This window comes from Oncorhynchus keta, chromosome 36, assembly GCF_023373465.1.
Source record: "Oncorhynchus keta strain PuntledgeMale-10-30-2019 chromosome 36, Oket_V2, whole genome shotgun sequence".
Lineage (NCBI taxonomy): Eukaryota > Metazoa > Chordata > Actinopteri > Salmoniformes > Salmonidae > Oncorhynchus > Oncorhynchus keta.
The window spans coordinates 15859084-15873257 of NC_068456.1; the positions used below are offsets into that span (position 1 = coordinate 15859084).

Sequence of the window (14174 nt, forward strand, 5' to 3'; positions counted from 1 at the left end):
TGAATAAAGAATTTGTTTAAGTATAACTCGTGTGATAAGTTTCTCTCCTCATTTGATAATAAATAATTAACCACAAGAAACATGCCATAATGTTTCATTCAACCATTTTAGCACCCTTGCTGTAGTCATTGAATGAGTTACAATGTCACCAATATGTAAGATATTAGGAGGCAGTCTTTAGTGTTTTTGTCTGGTTATAAAATCCAGGCAAATGATATTGAGAGTGTAGAGTAGAGTTTCTTTATTAACAAGGTTTACCAGCAAGTTAGCACACAGAATTATTGATGGAACAGTACACAACAGCTGTGATTTGTTACATTAAACCATAAGAAATAACCACCAGGAAAAGGGTCAGAGACACTGCCAACAGGCAACACTAAATTGGTCAAGAGTTTCATTTCACACCACATGCACATTTGAGAAGAATAATTATATAAACCCACGAATCATACATCATGTGCAGATAAAATACAGTACACACATAACGTATATATATCGTTATTGCTGATGTGTGGTGTTTAGACACATTTTGGATATAGAAAAATACAATGTGTTGTTGGGAATAGAATCTGATACCCACATTTACAGCATGGCATACTGTACGTAGATCTAAGAAGGAAGATGTATAGCTCTTACTCCCAGAAGGAATTAAATATTGAAAGTATACAAAAATGTAGAATGAAGGTTACAATAAGGAAAAATACAGGTAAAGCCTATTGACAGTTGTAGACACTGATTGCACAAAACACCTCTCCCTTTGCCCACAGAACAGCATCGATTTGTCAGGGCATGGACTCAACAAGGTGTCGAAAGTGTTCCACAATGATACTGGCCGATGCTGACTCTTATGCTTCCCACAGTTTTGTAGAGTTGGCTGGATGTCCTTTGGGTGGTGGACGATTCTTGATACACACAGGAAACTGTTGAATGTGAAAACTCAGCAGCATTTTAAAGTTCTTGACACATACCTACTACCATACCCCGTTCAAAGGCACTTAAATCTTTTATCTTGCCCATTCACCCTCTTAAAACCTCTTAAGGATCCACCTCTTTTTTTCAATATCAGATATGTCTATGTCCTGGGAAATGTTCTTGTTACTTGCAACCTCATGCTAATCACATTAGCCTACGTTAGCTCAACCTTCCCACAGGGAAAGCAACCGATCCTGTAGAGGGTAATGGTACACAATCCATGTCTCGATTTTCTCAATGCTTAAAAATCCTTCCTCTTCATCTACACTTATTTAATTGTATTTAAATAGTGACATCAATTAGGGATCATAACATTCACCTGGATTCACCTGGCCAAAAGTATGACCACCAGAAGTATTGAGACAGTGACACATGTTTTGTTATTTTGGCTCTGCACTTTCAATTTTGACAGTCTGCAATGTATCCTCAATTACTGTGAGGTTAAATTGCAGACTGTCAATTTTAATTTGAGTGTATTTTCTTTCATATCGGGTGAACTGTTTACAAATTACAACAACCGATTGTTCCCAGTCCCCCCTTTTAGGGGACTAAAGGTTTTGGGACAAATTCACGTATATATATTAAAGTAGTCCAAAGTTTAGTATTTGGTCCCATATTCCTAGCATGCAATGATTACATCAAGTTTGTGACTCTACAAACTTGTTGGATGCATTTGCTTTTTGTTATGGTTGTGTTTCAGATTATTTTGTGCCCAATAGAAATGAATGGTAAGTAATGTAATGTGTCATCACTTTTGTCGTCACTTTTATTGTAAATAAGAATAGAAGACATTTCTAAACACTACTTCATTAATGTAGATGCTACCATGATTACGGAAAGTCCTGAACGAATAGTGAAAAATGATGAGTGAGAAAGTTACAGATGCACAAATATCGTACCACCCCTCCCACCCTCCAAAACATGCTAACCTCGTCTGTAACTTTCTCCCATCATTATTCACTATTCATTCAGGATTATCCGTGGTCATGGTAGTATGCACATTCAAGTGTATAGAAACATATTATATTTACTGTAGTGACTCCTTCATAATGTTTTGTACACTCAGTGTGTTGTTGTTTCTTTCGGGGAAAAAGTATTTGGTGCAAACTGTTGGTAAATTTCTCCAGAAACAACTCTCTGGTGTCAATGCACCCTTGGTATCATCTTGATGTCTGTTTTCCCTGAACTTCACCACAGCAATGATGGTGCACAGGAGGAAGAGCAGTGCACTTCCAGCTTTCAACAGGTAGAAGAACGTGCGTTCCAATCTGTAGAAGAACACAATTACTTTGTCATGACATTATAAATTGCAGTCAGGTAGACAGTTTTTGGAGAGATAAGTGTCCAGGGGGAACTTCCTGTATTTAAAAAGAGAGATAACATAAGCTGTCATACTGTACTGTCCTTCTTCAGAACACATCTTGTATATCTATTGATTTCCTAACCACTCAACATTAGTGGAGGCTGGTTGGCGGAGGGATAGGAGGACACGCTCCTTGTAATGGCTGGAATGGAATTCATGGAATGATACCGTTCCATTCATTCAATTCCAGCCATTAAAATGAGCCCATCCTCCTACAGTTCATCCTGCCAGCCTCCTCTGCTCAACATCTTAGTTTTCATATTTGAATGTGGAAGTGTGAAAAGTTGCTTTGAAGTCATCCACAGACCTCCTGTAGGCAAGTCACAGGACACACACAAAGATATCGAACCATGAGGAAGTGACACATGTTCAAACAAGAATATTTAAGGAAGGTTTTGTGTTTCGTATACACTCCTCTTGAGCTGAAAATTAAATAGATGTCTTTGTGATTTGGGAAACTAAAGTATTATTGTTAACCCAGACACTTGTCTCTGCTCTGATCAGCCTTTCTAGTCAGGTGATCCACACCCTTACAGTATAGCCAACTGTTTGGATGGCTATTATAGTGAGGATATGCAGCAGACTGAATACTGACCTCTGGTCATTCTCTTGTTGCATCTCGTCAGTTCCCTCATTGTTCTGGTCTGTGGGAACAAAAGGGGTGAATGTGGGCTGAGAAGTGTCAAATCTGTATAGTGAGCCTTGGTGAGAGGTCGGGTTTGTGTCGCTGTGAGACACAGAAATTATAAAGTAGCTCCAATAAACTGACTGGTGTATCATTCACATTCAAATAAATTGAACCAGGAAATTCAGATGATGATTATAATCCAAATCTTTTAATTTTCAGTATTCATTTAAAATCTGTTTCGTAGCTATGATGAAAAAGTTGTATACATTTTTTTTCATTTTCTTAATGATATTTAACATGAATGACCAGAAACTCAAGAGAATGTGTTGTCCAGAGATTTCCACTTTGTTTCAGAAAAGGCCTTTCAATGTTCCTTAATCTCTAACAACACTGGATGAATAAAAAGAGAATCAGACTTGGTTTTATGTACTCACTTGCGGTGGTACTCTGTGTTGTGGTTGGTTGATTGACAGTGATATGAACAGGCATCTGTAGGTCTCCCTTTTCGCACCAGTACCAGCCAGTGTTCTTCATCATCAATCCACTCATAGTCACCATTAAGACATAACCATTGGTGGTTCGGCTCTGGTCCTGCACTAACTTCACACATGTTCCATCTAAAGCCCCACAATGTCCCACAGCCACACAAGAGCCTCCCATCCTGCACCACACCCCTGTGCTTCCTTGTGAACTATAGTAACAGAGCACAGTGACACTCCCTCCTACAACTCCAGTCAGCTCTTGTTGGTCCACATAGATTTCTGGAGTACCTGAACACAATGATAGAGGCTGTGATTGGATGATTCTGACAAAGAATAGTCTAGTCATTATTGAAATTCATATTACACTGAGAAAGTGTAAGTTGAAACACTGGTTCAGTCACTGATAGTATGTACAATAGACAGACTATAGCATACAGAACAGACAGTGTGTTTGATGATGATACAGAAACATGTGATTCTATCAAACACACTGTCTGTCCTGACCCAGGAGGTGCACAGAGATGTAATATACCAATATAATATCCCCTGGGGATTTAATTAGGTTAAAATATGTATCTATGCTTTGTAGAGGGAAAAGTAACACACTCATCAACAGGTTGTTATGGAACATTAACATATGAGACATTACTGAGCACTACTATTAACTCTGCTTTAATGGACATTAATGGACACAGCAGTGTTTGGATCTTACCTGGAGGAACAGATATCTGCAGTCTAGCCCCATCATCTGCCTTGCTATTCCTATCCACAATACACCAGTAATAATCAGAATCACTAGGACTAAGAATTGTCATGGTCACAGTGAAGACTCGCTGGTTGATGTCATCAGAGACTGAAGTCTTTCCACTGGTCTTAGGATGGTCAGTGCGTACTACAGTAGAGCAACCTAACCAATAATATCCCCTACACCAGTATTTCACATCGTTTCTATATCTCTGATGATAGAGACATGGGATGGTGATGGAGCCTCCTTGCTTTACAGACACATGTCTCACTGTGGACACACTCTGTGCATCTGTAGACACAACAACAGAGAACACATTTAGGTACTTTAATTTTACCCAGCTGCTCATAAGTCCCATCAAATGATCAGCTAAACAACTTGATCTACTGTAATGATTGAATTTGTGACTTTTGTTTTAACAAAATGGCAAACTGTGGTCACACCATGTGTTTGTAACACCAGACAGTAACTGAGACATGTAACTGCTGATGTTGACACACCCATGTCCATCCATTAGAACAGAGGCAACACTTGAACAATTAAAGTCATATTTAGCTTTGACATGGAAATTACTACACCACTAAACTATGGAGGCAATCTCTGGTTTTAATCAATTCAAATGTCTATTTAAAAATAATAATATTAAGTTACTTGCACATTTGTTCAAATTCATATTGATTGACTCAGGAACTTTTTATTTTATATTTATTAATAATATGTTAGTTCTATTTTACTTGAGGTCTCATTTAAATGTGCTAATCAACAGCTAGAAATACAGAACTGTTGAAAAGTACAAGATAAGTCAGAAGATAAATCGTTAAAAACAGCATGTATCTATCACCTGACCACAAAATGCTGAAATCCATAATGTGACCACAATGTCTATGGGCAAAGTAGACAGAACATTACAAGTGTTATGACTCTCAGCATGTTTTCACTGATTGACTTGAAGGAACTAAGCCCAATAATATCAAACAACTAAAGGTCTTCGTTCACTTACCTGAGACTCCAGTGAGGAAGAACAGGATGCGCAGGACAAGGAGGAGATGTGGAGCCATGAATGGATGAGAGATAACGTCTCTGGTAGTATTTATGTTTGTGTGGGAGTACTGGTGTGTCAGCAATCAAGGCACCCAGGCAACTGACAACTTCCTTATCCACATAGACATCACTTCTTCAAATCTCTTGTTTTAAAGACATAATGCAACCAGTGCCCTGTACAAGACCTTGTGTGTTCACTGATGTTGAACAGTTGAAAACCTGACCAAAGCTGAAATGGTCAATATGTTGTAAATTGTCTGCTAATACATACAGCATGCTTGTTTATATGATGATTATTTGTAGTTTTTTCCCCGTCCTCAATACACTGATAATCTTGTGTATTAACTCATGAGTCCTGTGTTGGTCTGTTCCTGTCTGATAGTAATGAGGTGCAAATGCAGCCTTCACTGGCGTTGCTGCTTAGAAGAACCTTTAAGTATTGCTGATTCATATTCTCACAGAAATATCTTCATTATTTTGGCATATTACTTGTTTCAAAACTTTACACAATAGCTATAGTCATCGAATGAGTTACAATGGTACAGGTACAGTATACGTTAAATGTCACTTTGCAGGTTGGGTCATTCCTACATTGCTGTGCTTTTTCTGTCCTCAGGAAATATCACTTCTTATTCAGTATTAAATTGTTTAAAATTTTGTTTCCAAAAGGCTTTAAATAGAAAGTCAGGTGTCCTTTACCTTAAAAACACAAAAATATGGATCTTGAAAGACAGTTTTTCGCATTTTAACACTTTATTTCAATGGATGTAGATGTTTGTACCATGTCCCTGGGTGTTATTCATCAACTTCCATTAGAAAGCCCTTATTTAAGTCATTATTTTATTGTCTGTTAAATTCTCTCATCAAGAATGTTTTTTTCATGATTATTTTAGTTATTCTTATTTAAGAATTTCTGTGTCCCTGATATCACTTTCCTCCCTGTTAGTTTGTACTTCCCCTTTAAGAAAACAACCTCTTCTTACAATTACACCACATTCATAAAGTGTCATAATTCAATTGGTGGGAAAACAACAGTGCAATACTTATTTTCCACCATAATATGCAAATACATTCATAAAAAATCGTAGAATGTGATTTTCTGGATTTTTTTCTCATTTTGTCTGTCATAGTTCAAGTGTACCTATGATGAAAATTACAGGCCTCTCTCATCTTTTTAAGTGGGAGAACTTGCACAATTGTTGGCTGACTAAATACTTTTTTTGCCCAACTGTATACCTCTTCTTAATGCAACCACTGTGTCAGATTTTTTTTTAAATTGACGGAAAAATCAAACCATGCAATCTGAGACGGAGCTCAGAAAGAAATTAAATTCAACAGAAATCAGAAATAACATTATAAATATTCCCTCACCTTTGATGATCTTCATCAGAATCCTAGTTCCACAATAATTTGCCCATTATTTATGTCCAAGTAGCTACTTTTGTTAGGGCTTAGGTACACAAATCCAAACGCTCGTGCAGGTCCAGCATAACGTTGGACAAAAACTTCAAAAAGTTATATTACAGGTCTTAGAAACATTTCAAACATTTCAAATATTTTGATGGAATATACAGGTTGGAAACATATTAGTCTAATTAGTAATTAATGTTTAGTAGTAACACAATTATAATTGTTATTACACTGTTGTTAATATGCTTACACTGACAAAATATGTATCAGGTATTAAAACACATATTTAACATCAGCTATCAAAACAGATATCAGCACATGTTGCGTGCTACCTTGGTCTGTACTTTTTGTAGGGTTCTGCTCTTAGTTGGTGACCACAGTATGTATGTTACATCATCAACTTCAGGAAATGACTCCTGCAGGTCAACACAAAAAACAGGTTTGATAAAATAATAAAGACCAAAATATTCAACAATCAATATAATCCACAATTGCAATTACAATATACACAGACGTTATTTTAATACATTTTGACAGCATCAATATACTACATCTCTCTGGCAAAAAGCAACACACTGTCTTAGACCACAAAGGAACAACAAGTACAATTGACCAAGAAATTACACCAATTGCCTCAACCTCCGCAAGCTATTTCCACTGTGACAATACCACAGTCAAAGCACACAGTAAGAGTAAGAAAGATAACATGCACACATTTCTCCACAGTATGTATGACTTATTCCGTATTGCACATATTTCTGGCACCCAGTCAGTTTCATAAAAATAGGCATACATACTTACAGTTAATGGCCTAAATACTAATTACTGTATGATTAAAATCCTGCGCAATCCTGCATCCTGTTCTCAATCAAGCATTTAACTGCATGTATCTATTATTGGTTAACAGATTTGGATTATCACCCAAAGACAGCACCTTGAGTCAGAGAGGGATAAGGATGAGAAAAGCATGCATCAAAAATGAAGGATAACATGAGAGTTGCCTACCACTGAGGTGTTCATTGGTTGGGCATTGACCTTATTGTGCTCTGAAAGAAAGATGAATGATTCATGTCAATGACATTCATTACAGTAGCACAGTCCTGAATCTGTTCCAGTAGTGCCCCTTAAACTTTGTCTCACTTCAAAAACACTTGTCATTTGTATTACATTTGTATTACTGTCTCCCTGGGTTTTCACATTGCTAAAAAAACACACCGGTCTCCTCAGTGCTGAATGATGATGTACAAAATATGATCTATGATGAGTATTATCATAATAATGTGTGAAGGAGTCATTCAACTGTAACTCAACTTAGTCAAATATATACTATTGTTTAAAAAGAATAGAATAAATACTTATTGTACTTTCTAAACCTCTTCCCTGCAATAAAGGCACCAAATGTCATCACTACCACCATGCTCAGAGGCATGAGCAATCTTTCAGGTCTCTGGAACTGATGGAGGACAAACAGCAAGCTTACATTTAATGATATGTTGTATAGAAAAAGACAGCTAAATAGATTATTACTAGACTAATCAAAACTGGTCTCAAAGCATTTCATATTATTCTGTATGTAATCCGAGACAATCAATTTTGTATGATATGTTACGTTTCGTATGGTATGTATTCATTTGTGGATGTCCATTTTGTATTATACGTTATGAATTACAATTTGTATTATATTTTAAGAATTTGCAAAACATCTAATATGCTACCAATTCTAGCTAGGTGCCTTGCATTAGCTAAATGGCTAACGTTGGTTAGGGTTAGGGGTTAGGGTTATGTTTAGGAGTTTGGTTAATGGGTTAAGGTTAGGGAAAGGCTTAGCTAAAATTATTAAGGTTAGTGTTAGGGGAAGGGTTCGCTAACATGCTAAGTAGTTGCAAAGTAGCTAAAAAGTAGTAAGTAGTTGAAAAGTTGCTAATTAGCTAAAGTTGTCCGTGATGTGATATGTACTCATAACCTTTGGGTTGTGAGTACAACCCCGACCAAACACCCTACTTTTGCTTTTACCTTAAGTAACCATCTGTCTTATGTAAACATACCAAAAGTAAGATGTCACACTAATTTGACTGTCCCAGATGTATTTTTACGTTGGTTCATACAGTCTATGAGACCAGGCTGGATCATTTGTTATATGCTGCTGTCACAAATGGATAGGCTACTAGTATACCCTTTTCAAATGATGTTTTTCTAAATATTGCATCTGAAAATAAAATCTAAATATATTTTTTATTTCTATTTAATATAATTTGTTTGGGATTAATAATTAAGAGATGGATCTGAGAGCGGCCTGACCTATGGTGGGTGTCGTCTACGTCCCCTTTAGCTCCCAGGGTTGTGTTGCGTCCAGGAACAGAAGGGTTGTCTGCAGACTTAGGCTTGTCATTCCTGACAGCAGGCTCAGAATTTGGAGTGGCAGAGGGTTGCTGAGTGTTTGAAGACACATTAAATAGCTTGTATACCAGAAAGACAGCCTGAACTGTAGTGTATGAAAAACAAGCCGTCATCAACAGCATGTTTCAATTACAATAACATTTGCTCAGCAAATAAAGCAACTTCAGATCTAGCTGTATAGCAAGACTCAATTCGAAAATCTGATTGGTGCACATGAAACCCAAACAAGATGATACTTAATTACATAACACTGTTGTGTTTACTTGTGGTGGTAGTGGTACTGTCACGTTCTGACCTTTATTTCCTGTGTTTTGTATTTAGTTAGTATGGTCAGGGCGTGAGTTGGGTGGGCAGTCTATGTTTGTTTTTCTAGGTTTTGGGAATTTCTATGTTTCGGCCTAGTATGGTTCTCAATCAGAGGCAGGTGTCATTAGTTGTCTCTGATTGAGAATCATACTTAGGTGGCCTGGGTTTCACTGTGTGTTTGTGGGTGATTGTTCCTGTCTCTGTCTTTGCACCAGATAGGACTGTTTTGAGTTTTCACATTTCTTGTTTTTGTTAGTTTGTTCATGTGTAGTGATTTATTAAAGCATGAATCAAAACAACCACGCTGCGCTTTGGTCCGCCTCTCGTTCAGATGAAGAAAACCATTACAGGTACTCTGTGTTGTGATTGGTTGATTGAAATTATGAATGCTGATTGGCTGAACAGTAAAACATTTATTTGACTTTTCTAATTACATTGTTAACCAGTTTAAAAATAGCAATAAGGCACCTTGTGGGTTTGTGGTATATGACCAATATAGCATGGCTACGGTCTGTGTTTAGGCACTCTCCGTTGCATCGTACATAAGAATAGCCCTTAGCAGTAGTATGTTGGCAATATACCACACCCCCTCATGCCTTATTCCTTCATTGATATGAACAGGCATCTGTAGGTCTCCCATTGCACACCAGTACCAGTCAGTGTTTTTCATCTTCAGTCCACTTAATAAGGGTCAACATCAAAACATAACCGCTGGATTGACCATTGATTGGCTGTAATGTTAATGATGTGCCATCCAAAGTCTCAGGATACCCCAAACACAAGGCACCAAACCATGTTAGGGCCACGAGTGTAACAGTAGCAATGGATAGTGACACACCCTCCTTCAACTCCAGTCAACTGTTGTTGGTCCATGTAAAGTTATGTATTATCTACACACAAAGTAAACAACACTGAGAGATATTAAGATCTGGACAATGTATGGTCTAGCTTATTCATCAAACAGATTAACATGATTTGGAAATATCCACCATTAAAGTATCGCCGTCGAAATATGTACAATGGGGCAACATTAGGCTGGATACTCAACAACAGGATAGTCAAGGGAAAATGAAGAACAGATGCAAACAGTGTCTGCATCTTACCTGGAGTGACTGATAAGGACATTTGTATCCTGTAAACTGTCATTTTATCCGCCACATCACAACAGTAATACCCATAGTACCCTGGCTCCCGGTCAGCCATGGTCACAGTGAAGGTTCCCTGATTGATATCATAAATGATTCTGGTCTTATCCCTGCTCTTAGGATGGTTAGTGAGGACTACATAACAGCATCTGTTCCAACGATATCCTTTACACCAATATTTCACATGGTTTCTATAGCTCTATAGCTCTGTAATGGATCCTCCTGTCTTCACAAGCACCACTCACATCATGACTTCCTGCAGACAACAAAACATGACACCCATTTAGGTTGTAATTAAAGCAACTCAACAATGTAAAGAAATATAAAATATATATATATATACATTTTTTAAGTTTAAGAGATTTATTTATTAAAGAAACAAAATTAAATTGTTTCTGATTTCAATAAAATATTGATGTATTTTTTCACGACAGAAGCAATGTGTTTTCGCCAGTGTTCATTCCCCACCCAAAACTGTAATATAGTTCAGATCTTTCTTACATAGAAATGCATTGAATAAAGAAGAATCAAAACACAACAACTTCTAAATGATATAAACAGTTTAACTTGAGAGTCTGGAGAAGATGATAAGTAGGAGGGTGGGGGATGTATAAGAAACATTTGTGGGTTTGGAGTCTGTCTTGTGGTACTTATGCACAATTGTGTGCCAAGATCTGAGGCACCGAATCAAATGACTCTGTTTCGTAATCTTCATAGACATCATTGATTATCTGTTATTCTCTTCCTGCTTTTGTTTGGGTGATAATTCCCCCCTCAGTGGCAGATAGCAACAATTGCATTCAATAGGCTAGTTTTGACATAAGGCTCTTACTCAATATTCGTTAATAAAAATAAAACATTCAGGTTTATTCTGTTTTTATTGAAGAAACACACGTTAGTTAAAATGTCCACATGGACATAATTGTGACAATTTAATACGTTCAGTCTATAATATATACAGGTTAGGGAGTGAACGTTAATTATAATAAGAGTTAAATTGAGAAAATCGGACCTCTCTGAAATGAAATTGGATGGCCCGCTCTTCAGCTAAATATATTTGACCTAAACCCTAGAAAGAAAACAAGTGACCCTCCCCTCGACCCACAATAAATAATTAAAACAAAGTGGATAGCATTGAACATGTCTCCCGTTTATCCTCACATCCTGTATTGACCAGAGCCTTATTTCATATTTCTCCAATGCCAAATCAGTTTGTCTTGTTTGCAACGAAACTGTCGCTGTTTGCAAAGAATTAAATCAGGAATCTGAGCATGGTACTTTCAAAAGTTTGGCCAACCTTTCCACTTAAGACAGTCAGCCTACACTCTTAGAAAAAGATGTGCCATCTCAAACCTAAAAGGGTTATTCGGCTGTCCCCTTACATACATTTGGATTCATCCTTTAAAAAGAAAACGTAAACAATAAATAATAATGAGAAAGGGTTGGGGCAGGGGGTGACAAATAAAATAACATATGTTTTACTGTCAATCTGGACACATTTCTTCTGATGCCTTAGTACACTGAGATCCTCCAGTATTTTCCCCCATAAAGCTTGTCTGGTTCTTTGGGATCAAGGATTTAATTCTGTCACTGCTCTGCTGCTACTCCCTGCTGGAGAGAAAGTGAACCTTCAGTCACTCACCTAAAACCATCATTTGTGTGCAGTGTGGTTTCCCACTGGATTCACAATCATAGCAACATGTTGTCAGACGAAGTTAAAGGATGACAGCAAATGAAAAGGCAAACATGCTGCATGACTGAAGAGTAATGTTATGTTTATGCTTTACACAGACCTATCTCTGGTGTTGGGCCACTGTGCTGTAGACCACATCATCTGGTTCTGCTGCCTGTAAGAGAGGAGGAACACACACACACACACACAGTCACACACACACAGTTATAATGGTGATATACAGCGCCTTCTGTATTGATGCAGTACACAGTAGACACATACAGGCCCAAATAAGTTAGTCAAATCATCAACGCAGTAGTGCAGCTTTTTATGTAGGCCTACATTTGGTTGGGTCTTGTTCTTGGTGACCACAGTGCTGTATGTCACGGCATCATCAGGTAATGGAACCTGCTCATAGACAGACACACAGGGAGTTATTCAGAAAACACAAAACACATAATAATTGTTAGTCAGCCCAATCTTTGCATTTTCTTAATATTTTAACTGATATTATTTAGCATGCTTAAACAGTCACAGTATACACATTAGTTCATAGTAACTATTAGCCTAGCTGTGGCTAGAACACTGCTAAACATGGAACATAACATCAGTAAATTCTGTACATTTGGTTGGACCTTGTTCTTGGTGACCACGGTGCTGTATGTCACTGCATCATCAGGTAATGGGTCCTGTTACACAAGGAGTTATTCAGAAAACATATACATCCATTTTACATTCTACTGTCATGACGTTGGCCTCTTTGAGTATAGCAACCCCATCCCCCTCTCCCTGTCCCCCCCTCCCCCCCTTGCCTCCTTCAACTAGGCTGCTGTGGTCAGAGGTCGTAAATTCCTGAGAAGACCTCATGGACACACAGTTATAGAGAGTAGTTTTTCATGGAGACAAAGAAATCCTTCCACCTCACAGAACTTGAGGTACGAACAAATTTCATGTTCCAGAGAAAGTGTAAAAGATCAGTGAATAATCCAGCTACGAACTGGTCCATTTGTCACAACTTGGGAAGCTCAAGAGAGACGGTGTGGCCACATTACCATAACGCTGTTTATATAATAGCCTCAGATATGAGGTTTACATCTAATTGTTGTATAAGATGAATGAGTGAGTATGATACGGTTTGTATAATTGTGTAATATGATTGTGGACTGTTTAATTAAGAAAAATACTATTCCCTTTTGATTTGAACTAAATCAGAGGACCGTCCCTGAGCCCAGTTAGGGTCAGACATCCTGGGACAGCCCTTTTCTGCTATTCTGAATAAAACCCAACTTTGAGAAATTATCTCCAGACTAAGCTTACCTCAATTACAAGATGGCTAAAGGTGTAGACCATTGATGAATCTTTTTAACCATACCACGTGGTTAAACTCTTAGACTATCGATACCGACAGAATAAGAACAAGTCAATGGTATTGATTACTAGTCTGCAGCTAGGAATTCGGCATCATTGAACGCGAAGAACGACAGCCACCGAAACATCCATCTTATAACGAATGTCACTCTGAACAATCCCCTCTAACCACAACCGGGAGAGAGACAGACAATTCTACAAAATATATGAACTTTTCACCAGCGATCTAGATGACACACTGAGCATAAATATATATATTGATTGCAATTGTTCCCGACTGAGTGAGCGTTCATGTGTAAGGATTAGCATTTCAATTGTTATAATTATTAACTCTGTAGTGACTTCTTAGTCGACCCCCCACTCCCCTTTTGTCAAACAAGCCACCATGCCGGTTCAGCCCACTAGGGTACATTCTATCATTTCATGTAACCATATTTACTGTTTGTTTATGCATTTCTGTGAATTACTTAGTTAGTAATAAATCAATTATTTAAGACAATTGATGTATGGATGACTCATAGTGAAGACTGGGTTTGTGCAGATAACCAACAATTTACGACGTTTGGAATGAGACTAACGTGAGGTAAAGTAAATCATTCATTAATTCGAAGACTAATTGATCAGATAAAATATCTGAAAAGTTAT

At 37.6% G+C, this 14174-nt stretch overlaps 2 protein-coding genes across 9 annotated transcripts in view; both read right to left on the reverse strand.

Moving 5' to 3' along the window:
• Positions 1 to 14174, reverse strand: part of LOC118369705 (polymeric immunoglobulin receptor-like) — an 81033-nt gene that overhangs the window by 34383 nt on the left and 32476 nt on the right. For 4 of the 8 annotated variants that reach the window (XM_052498590.1, XM_052498591.1, XM_052498593.1 and 1 more), the window contains 2 exons: positions 12785 to 12850; positions 12504 to 12569 (listed from right to left, as the gene is read on the reverse strand). In XM_052498590.1, the coding sequence (XP_052354550.1) occupies positions 12504 to 12569; positions 12785 to 12850 (132 nt within the window). Of the gene's footprint in view, positions 1 to 11348; positions 12101 to 12282; positions 12337 to 12503; positions 12570 to 12784; positions 12851 to 14174 lie in introns of those variants that run through there. The other 4 variants (XM_052498594.1, XM_035754330.2, XM_035754329.2 and 1 more) reach the window with 4 other exon arrangements.
• On the reverse strand, positions 1910 to 5333 carry LOC118369704 (polymeric immunoglobulin receptor-like). The gene is made up of 5 exons (XM_035754328.2): positions 5191 to 5333; positions 4158 to 4481; positions 3398 to 3733; positions 2931 to 2979; positions 1910 to 2240 (listed from the first exon to the last, which is right to left on the reverse strand). The coding sequence occupies exons 1-5, from the start codon at positions 5246 to 5248 to the stop codon at positions 2000 to 2002; spliced, it is 1008 nt and encodes a 335-aa protein (XP_035610221.1). The 5' UTR covers positions 5249 to 5333; the 3' UTR covers positions 1910 to 1999.